This window comes from Olea europaea, chromosome 8, assembly GCF_002742605.1.
Source record: "Olea europaea var. sylvestris chromosome 8, O_europaea_v1, whole genome shotgun sequence".
Lineage (NCBI taxonomy): Eukaryota > Viridiplantae > Streptophyta > Magnoliopsida > Lamiales > Oleaceae > Olea > Olea europaea.
This window is the reverse complement of record NC_036244.1, coordinates 16,177,613-16,195,180: the sequence shown is the minus strand read 5'-3', so window position 1 is coordinate 16,195,180 and position 17,568 is coordinate 16,177,613. Positions and strand designations below refer to the sequence as shown.

The 17,568-nt window shown below is 32.9% G+C and overlaps 2 protein-coding genes across 2 annotated transcripts; both read left to right on the top strand.

Annotated features, from left to right (window-relative positions):
* Positions 1-3,019: 3,019 nt before the first annotated feature.
* LOC111398978 lies at positions 3,020-5,529 on the top strand. The gene is made up of 2 exons (XM_023026162.1): positions 3,020-4,245; positions 4,360-5,529. The coding sequence occupies exons 1-2, from the start codon at positions 3,050-3,052 to the stop codon at positions 5,189-5,191; spliced, it is 2,028 nt and encodes a 675-aa protein (XP_022881930.1). The 5' UTR covers positions 3,020-3,049; the 3' UTR covers positions 5,192-5,529.
* Positions 5,530-14,507: 8,978 nt separating this feature from the next.
* Positions 14,508-17,251, top strand: LOC111398977. The gene is made up of 8 exons (XM_023026161.1): positions 14,508-14,582; positions 14,875-14,966; positions 15,099-15,164; positions 15,247-15,344; positions 16,036-16,161; positions 16,268-16,501; positions 16,781-16,846; positions 16,926-17,251. The coding sequence occupies exons 1-8, from the start codon at positions 14,533-14,535 to the stop codon at positions 17,076-17,078; spliced, it is 885 nt and encodes a 294-aa protein (XP_022881929.1). The 5' UTR covers positions 14,508-14,532; the 3' UTR covers positions 17,079-17,251.
* The last annotated feature ends 317 nt before the right edge of the window (positions 17,252-17,568 follow it).

Here is a 17,568-nt window from a genome sequence, read left to right as displayed (position 1 = left end):
AAAATGAAAATGAGTGGAATAGTGTTTTTTTTTATTTTAAAAATGAGTGGTTGAAAAAGAAGAAAAATTTTCGATTCACGTGTAATATTATTTTATGAAAGATTGTAAAGTTGAAAATAGCAGAGATAAAAATGAAATGTAATGTAATGAAATTTAATGGGGGCATAATCTGTTGACAACTTACTCCAAATGCTTATAAATTGTGGATCGTATGACATTATAAATTATGTCTATAATTGTAATTTAAGCTTTTACAAAGATGGTGCAGTACCCTTGAGCTTCCTGCATTTACAAGATCCTTCGAGAGCGATGAGTCACCTGATAAATAAGCCAGTCTGAACAAATCCGGGCCCACACCACCACACACCCCAATCAATTACCGAATTCTAACTGTCAAATCCACGTGAAATTTTCCACACACTCCCACGGTTTCAAAACCCAAGGTTTTGCCTTCAAATTCGAATTTTCAATTTTTATTTGCCTCCTCGATTATTCCTTCCTTATATATAAAAATAAAAATAATCCCATCGTTTTTTCTTTACTAATTTCTCCAATTTTCTTATTTTAGTAAGAACTAAACAGTGACGTTGTTAAACAATTCTAAAAGGATTCAGTTAACAAATCATCCGTAATTAACAAATACTAAATACATGATTGAAAAATGTCGGTCTCTATTATGAGAACGTGAATTGGATTATTATAATTCAATAAGTTATCTTTCCTTGATAAAAAATTTATTGTAAGAGTTATGACTATGCCAACTTTTTTTGGTTGGTAATTTGGTAACTTACCTTTTCTACGTGGAATTAATCATATTTTTTAATTCTTTTAAAGAAATTTTCCTATATCTGTTGTAAACATAGTCAAAGAAACATTTGTACAAGCATATGGAAGCGTAATACCTGAAATTCTTGACTGCTAATATATTTGGGGCCGTTTGAGCCCCATTATTTGTAGATTATAATGAGATAAATAGTGTTTTTTTTTAAAATGAGTAATTGAAAAGTTTTTTATTTATGTTTAATATTATTTTATTGAAGATTGTGTAGTTAAAAGTAGGAGAGAAAAATTTAATTTAATGTAATAAGAAATAATGGGACTCAAACTTCCAGTTTAGCCCTCAATTTTTTAAGAATTCTTTTTTTTTTGGAACTTATTTTCAACTATATATAATATATAAAATTTACACCTGTTATCAAATTTTTTATCATATATTTTATTAATTTTTATTAAATTTGCGAACTGTACCAAACAGGAACTTGGTATTAATTATTTCTTATTCGGTTCTTCGGTTCTTGGTCTAGAACCGAGAACCGAACCGTACCCGTCGGTTCTCAATTCAGATACCCGTTCGGGTATTTAATTTGACAAGAACCGTCGGGTTCGGTTCGGGTTCGGTTCGGTCGGTTCGGTTCGGGAGATTTGCCCAGCCCTATCTAAAAGGATTCAGTTAACAAATCATCCGTAATTAACAAATACTAAATGCATGATTGAAAAATGTCGGTCTCTATTATGAGAACGTGAATTGGATTATTATAATTCAATAAGTTATCTTTCCTTGATAAAAAATTTATTGTAAGAGTTATGACTATGCCAACTTTTTTTGGTTGGTAATTTGGTAACTTACCTTTTCTACGTGGAATTAATCATATTTTTTAATTCTTTTAAAGAAATTTTCCTATATCTGTTGTAAACATAGTCAAAGAAACATTTGTACAAGCATATGGAAGCGTAATACCTGAAATTCTTGACTGCTAATATATTTGGGGCCGTTTGAGCCCCATTATTTGTAGATTATAATGAGATAAATAGTGTTTTTTTTTAAAATGAGTAATTGAAAAGTTTTTTATTTATGTTTAATATTATTTTATTGAAGATTGTGTAGTTAAAAGTAGGAGAGAAAAATTTAATTTAATGTAATAAGAAATAATGGGACTCAAACTTCCAGTTTAGCCCTCAATTTTTTAAGAATTCTTTTTTTTTTGGAACTTATTTTCAACTATATATAATATATAAAATTTACACCTGTTATCAAATTTTTTATCATATATTTTATTAATTTTTATTAAATTTGCGAACTGTACCAAACAGGAACTTGGTATTAATTATTAAATGAGAGATGCGAATTAAAATTTCATTATATTATAACTATTTACAACTTTACTTACTATTTAATAAATATTTAATTAGCAAATATAGAATTAAATAATATTTTCCATCAAATTAATGGAAATTTGCAACCAAGGTCGCCAAACCTTGATGCTTGGAACACATGGGGTCCTAATTCTTGTTTTAACGGCAATTGAATACAAAAAATTTCATAATTGATGCACTTGCTTCATTGAGGACATATATTGTTAGTTTCGTCTTCAAGTATCCATTTGACAAGCACATAGACATTTTTAAAACAATTTCATTAAATACTAATTTTGCAATTATCCATTAATTTATTCAAACATTCTATTTCATTTTTGAAGATACTATTGAATCTTGCCATTTTAATATTTTTATTTCATTATATCAACAAAATCTTTGAATAATTTATTACCCAACTGAAATCCCGTAGACAAAAATATAATATGGCACTAATGTGATAAGATTCGTGGAGTTTAACCTTTTAAGCATCATTATTCATCTTTCACTCCCAATTCCTATTTAATAGTATATGTCTAAATCATTTAATACTTAAAAGTGAATTCTAGTATTCCTCTAAATAAAAGGTAGAATGGAACTTTTGAAAGGAAAAAAAGGGCAAGAACTCACGAAATTGCCTCTCGGAAATAATTTTGGTGCGTAAAAGGTGACACTTTGATGGCAAAATAGACGGTGTTCATCTAGGAAGGATTAAAGCGCACCTGTAATAAAACGAAGGGGATGTGATCACAAGGAAAGAAAATAAGAGGATCTAATGCTCTATGAAGAAATGTTTAAGGACCTTGACTACAAATTCATCTACATTAGTTGGAAAACAGCTGGAGCTGCAGGAACTATATAATCATCCTACTCTGACCACGACATTTCGCTTCATCTTTTTTCCAACTCCTACGCCATGGAGTCTCCACCACCACTCTCCGCCGCTCCGCCCATCACCGCCGCCCAACCACCGCAGCAACTCCAACCAAATTCTGTAGACTCTTCAACCCACTCCCGACAAACAAACTGCTGGGAAGACCCACCTCAAAAATCGCCCAAACTTCCAAAGCTACGCCTTATGTGTAGCTATGGCGGCCACATAGTCCCCCGTCCGCATGACAAGTCACTTTGCTACATCGGCGGCACCACCCGTATCATCGTCATTGACCGTAATGACTCCGTTTCTGACATCCACCACCGGCTCTCAAAAACCTTCCTCAACAACGAGCCTTTCACTCTCAGATACCAGCTCCCCAACGAAGACCTGGACTCATTGATTTCTGTTACTACGGATGAAGATTTCGAGAACTTGGTTGAAGAATACGACCGGCTTAATTTTGGGAGTGGGTCGAAATCTGGTCGCCTCCGCCTTTTTTTGTTTCCTAAGAGTTCGAGTATTGAACAGCTTCTTGTCGAGACATCATCGACTAAATCGGAGGATTGGTTTCTAGATGCATTGAATGGGAAAGCTAGTAATATTTCTGGTGGGATTAGTGATCGTGGGTTTTCTGAATCTTCTTCGGTTAATTGCCTTCTTGGGTTGGAAGATGATTTTGTGGGTAAGGCAGCTGTCGGAGGGAAAGATGTGGAAGCCCAAATTGAGGCGTCAAAGAATGGCGGAACTGGAAATGAGAATGTGACTTCCCTTAGTCATGACGTGCATTCTGTCCCGGATTCCCCTATGCTAGAAACCACCTCGTCATTTGGGTCTACCTCGAGTTCTCCGTCCACGGCGAACCTTCCACCTGTAAAATTACATGTCGATGAAAATCAAAGAGTGGGAGGGTTGGGAATTGAGGAGCAATTTCAGCAGATAAATTTTGGGGCTGTAGGGATTGGTGGAATTGTTAATTTACCTCAAAAGCAGGAGGAGGTTGGGGGTGTTGTAGCCACCGATGGCGCGGCTAGGGCGGTGGTTTCAATGGTTCCGATGGTGGTTGGCGGGGAGTATACCAATCGTGTTTTCTCCGATGATGAGAGATCAGATCGCGGTGGGAATAGGAAACCAGAACAAGTGCAGCAACAACAGGTACAATTACAACAGCAGATTCCCCAATTTCAACAGAAACAAACTGGACCTGTTGATTTGCTTTCCCCAGACTCACTTTCAAGGTACCCCTAATTACTTATAAGTAGAATTTGCATTTTTTGCTGTCTGCACTTATATGTGTAATTTTGAGTATATTGAATCCAAATTGATCTGAATTGGGATTTTTAACCGAACAGTGATGGAAGTGTAGCAAACCCATTCTTTAGGCAGGGACAAATTATTTATCAAGAGCCTACTGTACAAATTCAATCTGGAAATAGTAATGTTTCGGCTGATCCAGTTGATCTGAAGACTGAGAATCAAAACTATAGCAGGGTTCAGATGCATCCTCAAGTTCAGGAATCCTATTATGTATTACCAGGACAGTTTGACCAAAGTAATCCTCATATGCATCAGCCACAACAGTTTGTTCATTCCAGTACCCCTTATATCTCAGCTGGGCCGGTGCCAGTTGGGTCGTATTACCCCGTGTACTCTTCCCAGCAACAATTTCATCCACACCACTCTGCACTTGAGCAGCAGTACCCAGTTTATTTCTTGCCTGCTAGACCAGCCCAAACTTATAATTTACCAATTCAGCAACCAAATTATGGTGAATTAGTGTCACCTGCCCCTTCTGGCCACCCCCAGAAGCCTCCTTTGGCTGCAATGCCTCCATCTGCAACTTACGGTCAGAGCAGAAACGCACCTGTTTCCAAACCTGATACGGCCATTGGTGTATACAGAACAGCAGCTGCAGCATCGTCACCATTAGTCGAGGTTCCTTCCAGTCAGCACCAAGCCCAGTATGTTGGTTACACTCATATCTATCCTCCTCAATCAATGGCTCCCCCTTCAGCTGCCAATTCTAATTATGCTTATGCATATGCTGATCCTAGACACGCCGAAATATATTCCCAGCCTCTGCCACCTCATTTGGCTGCTCAGTACCAGACTATGACATCAGCCCCTACAGTGGTATCACCTGATGCATCAACTGCAGCATCCAGAGAACATCAAGCATCATAAAACTTCACAGCCAAGACAGGTAAGTTTTGGGCTGGATAAACAATTTTGCAGCGATGGATTGGTTTGTCAATGCAGTTTATACTACAGAGTCTCTTTATTATGCTCATTGGTTTGCGATATGTATTAAGATATTCTAGTCTTTGCTCGTTTTTCTTCTTGTTGTGTGTATGTCATATTGCTGTTATTGGTAAAAGTTGATGTGGTTTGATTTCATGCTGCAGAAGCTCAAACTCTCATGTTACATTGTCATTCTATACCAGTTACTGAATAAATGTAAAAAATAGTATACAAAGCTTTGGATCTGATGTGTAGTTTATACCATGGTTACTTTCAGTTCATGCTTTATTATGTATCAGTGGATGCATGCTGGCTTTTAGTGCCGATGATATGTATACATTTCTTTGCTATTCTTCTTTCCTGTTTCTTGATCCTTGTAATGCAAAATTTGAATGCATTAAAAAATTAGCGTTGGTTGGCACCTATGCCTTTTTGTTTTGGTTACCATTAAAAAATGCATTACGATACGTTTGATGATAGATTGATGAGGTTAAAGTTGACAATATTCTTTATTGGTGAGATTGTACTATTGTTTGGCATCTTTTTGTTCTTCAACACTCTTCATTCTGTTTATCCTGTGCACCTGTTGTTCCTTTTATCCAAATAAGTTTAGTTGCTCATTGTTTCATCATTGCTTCATATATGGTGAACACATTTTGTGAATTTATCAAATTCCCTTTTTCACATGTGCCTCTTGTAATTCCAGCTAGATACTTGGGATGATAAAGGATAGCACTCGCATATATTCTTCTGCATAAAAATGTATTGGTTTCCCCTATCACTTTACAACTAGTCTACGTAATTGTTCTGTTCTGTTACGCAATAATTGCAATTGAAATAAGTTCAGTAATGAGGTATACTTCGTGAACTTCAAGTTGCCAATAATTTCACAAAAATGTTTCTTAATTATGAGAGCATTTTACCCCTTTTTCACTATGGGGATGTGACCATTGCATGTATACAGTATCTATATTGTCATGGATTATTAAGTTGGAATTATCTTTATACATGCATATTTATCTGATTTATCCGAATACAATTTTAGTGATTGAATACTATGGTTTATATCAATCTTTATTGGTTATTTCTCGCCGATTCTTTATGCAGCACGATACCTTCTCCATCTCATGATTGGTAGTTAATGTGAAACTGTCAACCTTCATATTTAACTTGAAACAAAATTGATGGTATTGCTTTACACTATACATTTGGTACTTTACTGCTCATTTTTTTCTTTCTCCTGCAAGCCTTACTTTTTATTCTAAATAGTTGATTAACAGGGGAGAACTAGACTCCTCCTACCCCTACATATGTCTAACTTCGATTTATGGGAACTTAAGTAAAGAAAAAGCCTTCATTTGTTGATACGAATTCTTTGTATATCGGTTCATGCCTATCAAATATGAATATTCATTTTTACTAACCTGCATCTTTCTTTTCATTCATAGGTCTGACTTTATTTTGTTGATGCTAAGATCACTTTCTGCACAAAAGTTGTCACATTTTTCCCATGTGATTTGCATTTGTGCACGAAAGCTTATACATCTGCTTTTATCCATACTCCTGCTCGCGTAAAAGAATCTGTGTTTTTATTAGGATCAATTGACACATTTTGCAGTGTTATGTAGATATTTTTTTGCGCTGGGGAATTGTGGTATGTACTCATCTTTCGTTTACTTACCCCCATTTGGCCCCCCTTTTTTTCCAATTTTTAATGTTTGGAATAGTGGTTTTTATTAAGAATGTGTGGTTGAAAAAGAATGAAAAGTTTTCGATTTACGAGTAATATTATTTTATGGAAGATTGTATGGTTGAAAATAAGAGAAGAGAAAAAAATGAAAGAGAATGGGGGCCAAACAGGGAGCTTAGTTTGAATTTGATTGAGCAAATAGTATAATATTAAATTGCAATGTTTTCTGGTGAACTGATTAAACTTGTTGCCTGGAACTTGGAAGTATAACTTTGATAATTGATTCTCACGTTATTCTACAGTAATTAGTTTAGAACAGTTATTTGATTAACAGTCAACCTTGATGGCATATTACATTTTAATCGCACTAAACTCATTTTTTAATCGAAATAGGTCACCTAACTAGGTTTTCATTTCCACTTCATGGTTCCGTCGGATAAGTGAGATGGTTGACGGGCAAACTGATTTTTCATCCGTCAATGTATTTGTCAAACTGCATGTACAAGTACCACAATCCCAGCAAAAATAGTGTCTGAGGATGCTGTTATGCTTCTTCCATTTTTGATATTGAGAGAATAAAATAAAAATAAACGTCAAAAGTAAAATATAATTTTGTTATAACGATGGGTATATAAAGTTCACTGAGTTACAAATTGATCAAAATACAAAATTTTGGAATAAGACTTACCTAAGTATCATGACAAATAAGTAATTATTCATAATTTTACAACGCTTTCATTTGATGATTATTTGAAATAATAACTGTCTCGTGTTTGAAAAAAATAAAGTATAATAAAAAATAAAACAAAGAAAAAAAGAGTATAATAATTGTTAAAATTTTGGAGTATTATGAAAATTGTTATCTCATTAAAATCTGGTCAGAAAATTGCAGTTGGTGAAAATTCAGACGAAGGAGTACAACTAATTTTCTGATATTAATCACCGTTGATTTTGAGTTTATGCATTCCAATCTCGTTTACCAATTTTTTGAATGTAGATATCGACAATGCTTTGGTAAAAAAGTCAAAACACATTATCACTTGAACGAATTTGTTGAACATCGATATTTTTATTCTTTTGAAACTCATGTGCATGAAAAAATTTTGGAGAAATATATTATATCTTGTTTCTATATAACCTCCTCCTATGAGTTGTACAACATAAGATGCATTATCTTCATAAAATATTGTTAGACTATCATTTGTTGAAACTAATTTTCTTTGAAAGTTTTAATTTATTTATTTAGACCCAACGTGTGAAAATAAACAATAAACAATCAACAAGTTATTTTTAATTATTTCTAGGTGATTAGTCAATTAAGTTCAATTATCCTTTGGTTTGAATGCTACAATCAATAATTAAAGCAATTTAAGAACACCAAAGATGATTACGAAGAAATCTCAACTGGGCAAAAACTCCAAGCACTTTGCAAGCATGTAATCTACTGTAGATCAAAGCAAACTTACAGTATGGTCCAAACCCGCCTACCCTGTAGAACTTCTTACCTCAATTCCTGCAATTTCCCTTGATCCTATTGAAGATATGCTCCTTCAAAACAAATTCCGACTCCTAATTTATATCTTAGCCCTTTTGGACATCGTGTTTCTAACGTTACATTTCGACTCCTGGTACCTCACCTTAGTCCTAAATTTGTGCTTCTGGAATAGCTTTTGATCCCTAGTATCAATTTATCTCCGATGGATTAAATGAAAAATTCCTCGTTCTTCGGGATGGTGTTTGTGTCTTGATCGGTGGGTTAATGTTTAAGGATGTGAAAATATACGGTTCAATGCATATCTCAATTAATGGAATGATTTATGGTTCAAAGAAATATCTTGGTTTGGAAAGATTTTATGAACATAATGATATGGTAGTTGAATCTGAAGATCAAGGAATGATATTTGGATCTTCAAAGAACTATCTCTGTGGAAAATACGATTCAACACATTATGGGACGTTTACAGCATAGGGAAAGTGTTTTGGATGAAAGGGGATTCAAAATCAAGTTTTTTTTTTTTAGAGCAAAATAGGATTGCTGGACGTTGACCGTTGCTCGAGCTTTAGGCTTGCACTAGGTGAGTGACAATTGGATAGTTATCAGTATTTTCATCATAACTTTCTCTCTGATATTAGATTGAGGTGATTCAAAATGTTTTGGAAAGCTAACTTAAATGACTACAATTCTTCTTACCATTCTCCAAAATTGAATATTTTCTATGTGAAAAATAGGTTAAAAGTTGCGACTAAGAATTTAGAGCATAACTTGTAATGCTGTTTAACATCGTTTATAGTTCTAATTGCATTCTCTTGATCATACGTGATCTTCTTGAATATCTTTAACATCTTGGACTCCTTCAAGATCAATACTATCAATTTCTAATTATTTTGACTTTGATTATAACTCAATAGAGTCCTACTTCAATTCAGCTAGGACTTGATTTTGATTTAGAAAATTGTTAGTTACTAATTATAATTTGGAATTAACACACATAATGCTAGTATATGATATGTCATATTCCTCAATCATACATATTATTGACTTACTTCATGAATTGTAATGTCAGAACTTCAAAGTATAGTTTGTTTCTCCATGTATAAAAAAAATATCCTATTTGCAATTTTGCTTTATATAGATCGAACAAACAACCTTAATTTGGCACATCATACAGAATATGGATCGAACATATAATGTTAATATGCACACCATACTATAGAGGATCCCAATTTTTGTAAATAAAATAATCTAATATTTACAGTACCTCTTAGGCAACGAAGAATATGTTTAACGCTACACTAATATCTTTGACTTGGTGTAGAATTATATTTTGAAAGGAGATTTATTAAAAATAATTATGTCTAATCGAGTGCAATTTGCAAGATAAATTAAGAGTAATTAGCACAAAACGTCTCTACCTTTCGATGTTTTTGTGAAAAACGTCCCTACCTTTTATTTTTTGGCGGATTATACCCTCACCTTTACTTTTTTTTTTTTTGCGCAAAACATCATTTTGTCAACTTCCCGTTAAATCAAAGGGTAATTAGCACAAAATATACATACCTTTCAATATTATTGTGAAAAACGTCCATTAAAATGTCCATACTTTTCAATATTATTGTGAAAAACGTCCATACCTTTCATTTTTTGGCATAATTAGCACAAAAGGTTCCTACCTTTCAATGTTATTGTGCAAAACGTCCATACCTTTCTTTTTAAGCATTTTCACCCCTACCTTTCACCTTTCATTGAGCAAAACGTCATTTTCATCCCTTTTTTCAATAAAATGACGATTTTACCCTCCTATTCAAATAAAACAAAAAGAAAAGAAAAGAAAAATAATTAATTAATTACAATCATAGTTCTAAATCTTTCAAAACATTATAGATAAATCCTAATTTTTTCATTATTGCCACTTTCACAACCCCATCAAGCCACCACCTATAGATCCATATAGCACCACCTTTTGGCCACAACACCTATCGGACTCCACCACCACCACCACCAGCTTCGCCTCACTCTTCCCAATATCCTCTCCCATAGTATTGGTCACCAATTTGTCCGAAACAACCACATTTACGGTGGTGGAGTCCGGTGGGCATGGTGGTTGAAAGGTGGTGTTATGTGGATTTATAGTTGACGGCTTGATAGGTTGTGAAAGTGGTAGTGGTTGAGAATTTATGATTTCTTTGTAATTTTTTAAAAATTTAAGGACTATGATTACAGTTGGTAATTCATCTTTTCTTTTTGTTTTATTTGAATATAAGGGTAAAATCATCATTTTATTGAAAAAATGGATGAAAATGACCTTTTGCGTGATGAAAAGTGAAAGGTATGGGTGAAAATGCTCAAAAAAAATGAAATATATGGACGTTTTGCACAATAACATTGAAAAGTAGGGACTTTTTTGCTAATTATGCCAAAAAACAAAAGGTAGAGACGTTTTGCACAATAATATTGAAAGATAGGGACCTTTTGTGCTAATTACCCTTTGATTTAACGGAGCATTTTAACCGGGAGTTGACAAAAGGACGTTTTGCTCAAAAAAAGGTAAAGGTGAGAGTGTAATCCGCTAAAAAATGAAATGTAAGGACGTATTCCACAAAAATATCGAAAGGTAAGGAAGTTTTGTACTAATTACCCATAAATTAATGCTCCAATTGCGCTTAAATACTTCAAGGTCAAGAAAATTTTCTTCATCTTTATGTTGGTGAAATAAATCATTTTTCCAACACCAATGATCAAACGAGTATGGATGATGCCAATAGACGTACTTAATCCATATAAAAATATTTTAACATTTCTGATGAATAACTAATCCATATTGAAAATGTTCAATTTGCAATCCAAGATGGAATTTGATTTTTTCCATTTTTTTTTTAAATCTCAAATTCAATTTTTAAGCAATTTACAGTTTGTTGAGCTCCACATGAATTCTTATGAGACTTAAATCATTAACAAAAAAACTATCACAATTATAAATTCATTATTTGTTTCTTTTATAAAGACATATAGAGCAGATATTATCATTTTTATAAACCATCTTTTAACAAACATTTGTTAGTATGATTATACCACATACAATAACAATTCGTTAAGGTGATTATATTTGAATAAAAATTTGTTTTTCAAAATTAGCAACACAATACACAGCAATTCAAAATTTATGCAAAAATAACAATTAATCAATTTATACAATAACAATATAATCTGCAAACAGTAGCCACGTCACATAATCACATGAAAATATTCATTTAATTTAGATATGCATTATACAACAACTATAAATATTACTTTTAACAATTCTAGTGCATGTTAAGATGGGGAGCAATTCAATGGAATATGCATCCAAACAATATCTTACATGTTATTTTTACCTACATGAAGCTCTATGTAAAATAAATTAGCCTCCGTTTGGCATGACTTAAAATTGTTGTTAAAATATAAGTTAAAATTAACAATTAATTTTAAAATCATGTATTTCATGGGAGCTACAATTTTTCAATTACATATTTCATTAATTTTTATCAAAATCTTACCTATTAAAAATCTATTTTTTAGCTACACGAGACGGGGCTTAAAGAATAAACCGTTAGATGGAAGTAATTATTCTGTTTCAAATCATTATTAGTGATTGTGATTTTTTCTGAGTAATTATGACTTTTTAGTTCCCGACCTTATATAAATCATACATTCATGCCCACATTATAAGCGATTGTGACTTTTTCTGATTCGTGAAATATTTTTAGCTCCTTGATGCGACATTATTGTGCATTTAGTTCTTTTTATGAAGGATTGTAACCTATTTTTTGAATCATTTATGCTACTTGTACACCAATGTTTACCACATGGGTGACAGAATGCAGATGTGTCACCTGTTCATTGGCTGGTAGACAAAAAATAAAATTCAACTAGCCAATGCAGACACCTATGCATTTTGTCACACTCGTGTGGAAAATTTGGGTGTACATATAGCATTCCTCATTTTGAATAGTTGTGACATTTGTACTGCATTGCTATGATCTTGTATAAATCATGAATTCACCCATATATGTAAGTGATTATGACTTATTCTGAGTAGCCGCGATCTTAAAAAAGCATGCATACGATTGAATTGAGAAATTTACATTTGCTTCAAATCGATACTCTGATGGGAGGCATCTGCAATTCGGTCACCAGATTATGAAGAAACTTTTGTACCAAAAATGGAAGAAGCAAATGGTGCACAAATTGGGAGTCTCAAATCGTAAAAGATATTAAATTGCAGATATTGTCAAAATAGGGAATAACAAATGGATAGTGAGGTTGATTGGTTACACAACATTCATTAATAAATATATGTACTATATTCAAATCGTCCAATTTTCAAAATATTTCAAAACCTAACTAATTTCTCCAAGTCACAATCAAGGCGGATACATACCATTATTTCATAAATAAAATCTTTAATCGAATAATTAATATTATCCATCTTAGGGAGAAAATTCTTTTACTTGGAAGAGTAAGGGAGAAGCTGAAGATCTCATTTATCTCGATTTCTTCTAGTGTTCTAGTATCTTGTCAAAGAGGGAAGGAATAATCTAGATTTTCTAGAGGACAAATTTTCAAAAAAGTCCGGGTGCTCACAACGTAAGCAAGTTCCAAGAGATGATAGAATGTACCAAAGGCATCTCGATAGCAATATATGGAGTAGAAATTGCTTGTATCTTTTGAAAGCATAGATTGTGAAAGTCTCTTCTGTTACTACGGAAGCACAACCCACTTAGGTTGCTAATCTTGAACACTGAACGGATAATTCGACACAACTTGAGATTTGGTTTTCTTGGATTGGCCCAAAAGCTTGTATATAAACGATGAACCGAAATTTAGCCTTCCAAATCAGCTCTACTTATTTTAAACTTTAGTACATACTGTATCATCAACCCTAGTGCATGAATTTCTTTTCATTACTCTATTACAAATTTATCAACAATCCACTAATTCAAGAATGTCCATTTCTTGATGGAATATGAATAAGAATATATTTTATCTTAATTCTTTACGTTGGCGTGATAGAATATGTTCTCTAATGAAAATACTAATCCTACCAAATATTCTCACCCGAAATCCATATCTTTTTACTAATTAATCAAAGTAGGAGACAAGTGGAGATATACCCAGCATATTGCTTACACCACTCATATTATATCATGAATAAATTATTACGCACCACCCAAATAAGTACACTAGTCAAAAGCGGAGGCAAACACGTATTGCATCACACGCGATTAATTTAAATAGAGAATAAGTTCTATATGTTTGGACGACATTTTCATAATAATCTAATTTTTTTAAGATGAATTTCAAGATTCAATATAGTAATGCTGAAAAAGTTGAGATGAGGACTTGGATTAATATTTTCAAACAAGTTGTCATCTTACAAATATAAAAAACAATATTAAATGTTTGAGTTACTCTTCTTAATTAACGCTAAAAAATTATTTTTTAAAATTGTTATAAGATAACACATAATTATGTAATTTAGCCCCTGTTTGATCCCCTTAAATTAAATTACATTACATTCCATTTTTCTCTCTTCTATTTTCAACCACACAATCTTCCATAAAATAATATTACACGTAAATCGAAAATTTTTCCTTCTTTTTCAATCATTTATTTTTCTAAAAAATATTATTCCCCCCATTTTCATTTTCAGGTAATGGACATCAAACAGGGGCTTAAAGTGGGAGTCTTTCTCACACTTCATTTAAAGTAAAATATCTCGAACTTCTTTCTTCCTCGTGTTATGACGTGACACATGTGAGTTAGGTTAAGAGGGTGTTTGAGACTCATTTTCATTTTCATGTAAAAATGTATTTTAGAATGGTAAATTGATGAGAAATGTGTGGTTGAAAAGAAGAGAAAAAAATATATTTTGAAAAAAATGAATACCAAACAGGACCTAGACTTCAAAGAAAGCAACTAAATAATAGGAACATAAGAAATTCTCCCACTGAGTGGAAGAAAAAGAATGTTCACATTGTCAGCAGTTGCATTATATAATTGCCTCCCATAATTATTCCCATTTACTCTCTTTCCATTAGTATAAATAGCCCCTCAATGGCTCATAATCAATGTATTCAAAACGTCTATCTTCAGCCTTGTATAAGGTGATTATAATCATGTTTTAACTTATTTTAGCCATCTCTATATATTTTATTATATTTTCAAAGTTTCTTCATATGTATTATTCCAAAGTTTAATGCATAGAATTCATCATGGCTTATACCATATTCCCTAGAAATATGGTTTTAAAAAAAGGTGTATTCTAAGTCGAGATCGATAACTTGTCAATTAGCTATTAAACATAACTATCAAAACTTGGAAATGTCATTAATTAAATTTTAATTATACTTCCTTAGTAATCTTAGTTTCGTTTCTTTTATGTTTTTCTGACTTTAGTTTAAAAGAAGAAGAAGTTTTTTTGTTTCTTCAACTGAAAATGGAAGCTGTGGGAGGGTCCAGTGGAGCCATGTATGAGTGCTTACTCTTTGGTATGTTATTCTTCTTCCTTTTATTATTCTAACTAAATTGTAGTATTTGAAATAGTTTAAAAAATAAATAAACATAAACAAAACATTAAAGGGTTGAATTTTAATGTAATATTGAGTTTGTTTTTCTCTCAGATATGGATGATACATTGTACCCCTTGAGCTTAGGTATCAACCTGGCCTGTCGCAGGAATATAGAAGGTAACAATTCTTGGCAATGATTGTACCTAGTTTAATGGCACTTCATACGTTATTTTGTTGATTATATTATTTTATTTTGTAGAATTTATGTTGCACCACTTGCATATTGAAGAAAGTCAAGTCCCAAGAATGTGCTTGGAGTTGTATAGAGAATATGGGACGACAATGGCGGGTCTTAAGGTAAGATTAACATCGTAGATTCTACGTATGTCATTTTGGTTAAATAAATCATTATTTCACGGTTAATTCAGATGCTAAGGAGTGTGCTTAGCACTAGCTTAAGCGGCAGCAACGGTCCACCTAGGTTTGTCTAATCAATTAAAATGCATCTTTAATTTATTGGATAAGTGTGGATTTCATGATCCCATAATAAGAGTAGTAGTGGCACTAAACATCACGAATGCTAGATAGCACTATTCCATGCTAAGGGTAGTCTAGATCAAATAATTTTTTGAAAATATGGACAAGTTTGAAGATTTTTTTTCTTTTTTTTTTAATATTTTGCAAAAAGGGACTATAGATAATAAAATTTTCTTGAAAATATAAGAAAATAGAATCATAGGAGATAGAATTTTTCTTAAAATTAGATATTGATAAATGTAACCTGAGATGACAATTGAATCAAGCACCTCAAAGTTAAACTTGAAGTCCTTGTTAATTTTTTTACATACCAGAAAAAATATTTGACCCAATTTATTTTTTTATCAAAATTTTCTCCTCAAAGATTCAACTGTCAAGGTAAAAAATGACACATAAACCTAGCTAGTAACGACATGCTAGGTTCACGATTCTCTATAGACTTAGCGTACGTCTACCCTGCGAACTAAAGTTAGTCTTTAATACTAACTCTCATTTGTGTCACTTCTTGCAGGCACTTGGCTATGAATTTGATAACGATGAGTTTCATGCTTTTGTCCATGGAAGGTTGCCATATGAGCTGCTAAAACCCGATCCAATACTTCGCAATCTCCTACATTCCATGCCCCAACGGAAAATAGTACGCCAAAAGCGTAGACGAGTTATATTTCAGAAATTATTATAACAGTTCTTACTCTCAAGAAATTTAATTCTAATTTATTTTTATTTTTTTTGGGTGAATTTAGATCTTCACTAATGGTGATGAAGCACATGCGGCTCAAGTTTTGAGAAGGTTGGGTTTGGAAGATTGTTTTCATGGTGTAATATGCTTTGAAACACTTAACCCTCCTGTGGGACTGGGATCAGATGGAATGGATGAAGGACAGACTGAAAATGTTCAAACACAAATTCTGTGTAAACCTTCTGTGCAAGCAATGGAAGCTGCCATTGCCGTAGCAAATGTTGATCCTGAAAAAACGGTAATTACTGAAAACTTACCTATTGTCGTGATATGTTTACAATGGTGGACGGGATAGTATTACATAGCATCAAGCGTAAATTGAATATCTTCGGCTAAGCTTATAATGAGCTTAACAGTAATACTTTTTGAAAATAAGTTCGTGAACTAAAAGACTCAAAAATCAGTAACTTCTAACAAAGAAGCTCAAAATCTTAACAAAGTATTGTCTGGTATTGCATGTGAAACATGTCGTTATGATAATTAAACGTTCGTTCGTTTTTTCATTTTTCTCTTTCAGCTTTTCTTCGATGACAGTGTTCGCAACATTGCCAGTGGAAAAGCTGCTGGACTTCACACAGTCATTGTGAGTCCATAAATTTCCTAATGTTAAATTAACCAATTATTCTCTGACCTATTCTGATGCAATAAATTATGAAATGCAGGTGGGGAGAGAAACTCTGGTGCCAGGAGCAGATTATGCTCTAAGTAGCATCCATAATATTAGAGAAGCCCTGCCTGAGATATGGGAAGAAGAAGAGGAGCATTTGGAACCAATTATTCAACCTGCTGCAGTAGAAACAGTAGTCCTAGCATAGACCAGATCTGCTTAAAGATTCATAGTTTATGGAAGAAGGTTTCATTAGACTTGTAAGAGTATGTTTATGGAAGAAGTTGACCACTTGCAAAGAATCGAGAAGTACTGTAAAGCGTTGGTCGTACTTACTAATTATAATTAAGCAAAAATAAGATTACAGTAATTTATCTCTTTCACATTTACAAAAAAAAACTTTTAGAATGTTTGACTGAAACTTATAACCAGCAACAGTTAGCAAAAAACTGGAAGCATCAAAATGTTAGCATGTTTGCATACCTGAAACCAAGATGTCTTGAAAGAAGAATACTGTAATAACATCGTAATAATGTATAACAACTAGAGTAACAATAGCTAGAACTTTGACATCAACTGAAGAGAAGCTTACAAATTCATCCTTCTAACCAAGGCCGGGATCGAAAAATCAGTAAGTTACATTTCATCAATTATCGGTCCCATAGTAAAAACAGAAACGGGAAAGATATGTTTCCTTG

Bases quoted from the DNA above. Each gene is read 5' to 3' on its own strand.
- LOC111398978 (XM_023026162.1), top strand. From the start codon at position 3,050: ATGGAGTCTCCACCACCACTCTCCGCCGCTCCGCCCATCACCGCCGCC. The intron at 4,246-4,359 runs GTACCCCTAATT...TTAACCGAACAG, and splicing joins TCCCCAGACTCACTTTCAAG to TGATGGAAGTGTAGCAAACC.
- LOC111398977 (XM_023026161.1), top strand. From the start codon at position 14,533: ATGGCTCATAATCAATGTATTCAAAACGTCTATCTTCAGCCTTGTATA. The intron at 14,583-14,874 runs GTGATTATAATC...TTCTGACTTTAG, and splicing joins TATCTTCAGCCTTGTATAAG to TTTAAAAGAAGAAGAAGTTT. The intron at 14,967-15,098 runs GTATGTTATTCT...TTTTTCTCTCAG, and splicing joins GTATGAGTGCTTACTCTTTG to ATATGGATGATACATTGTAC.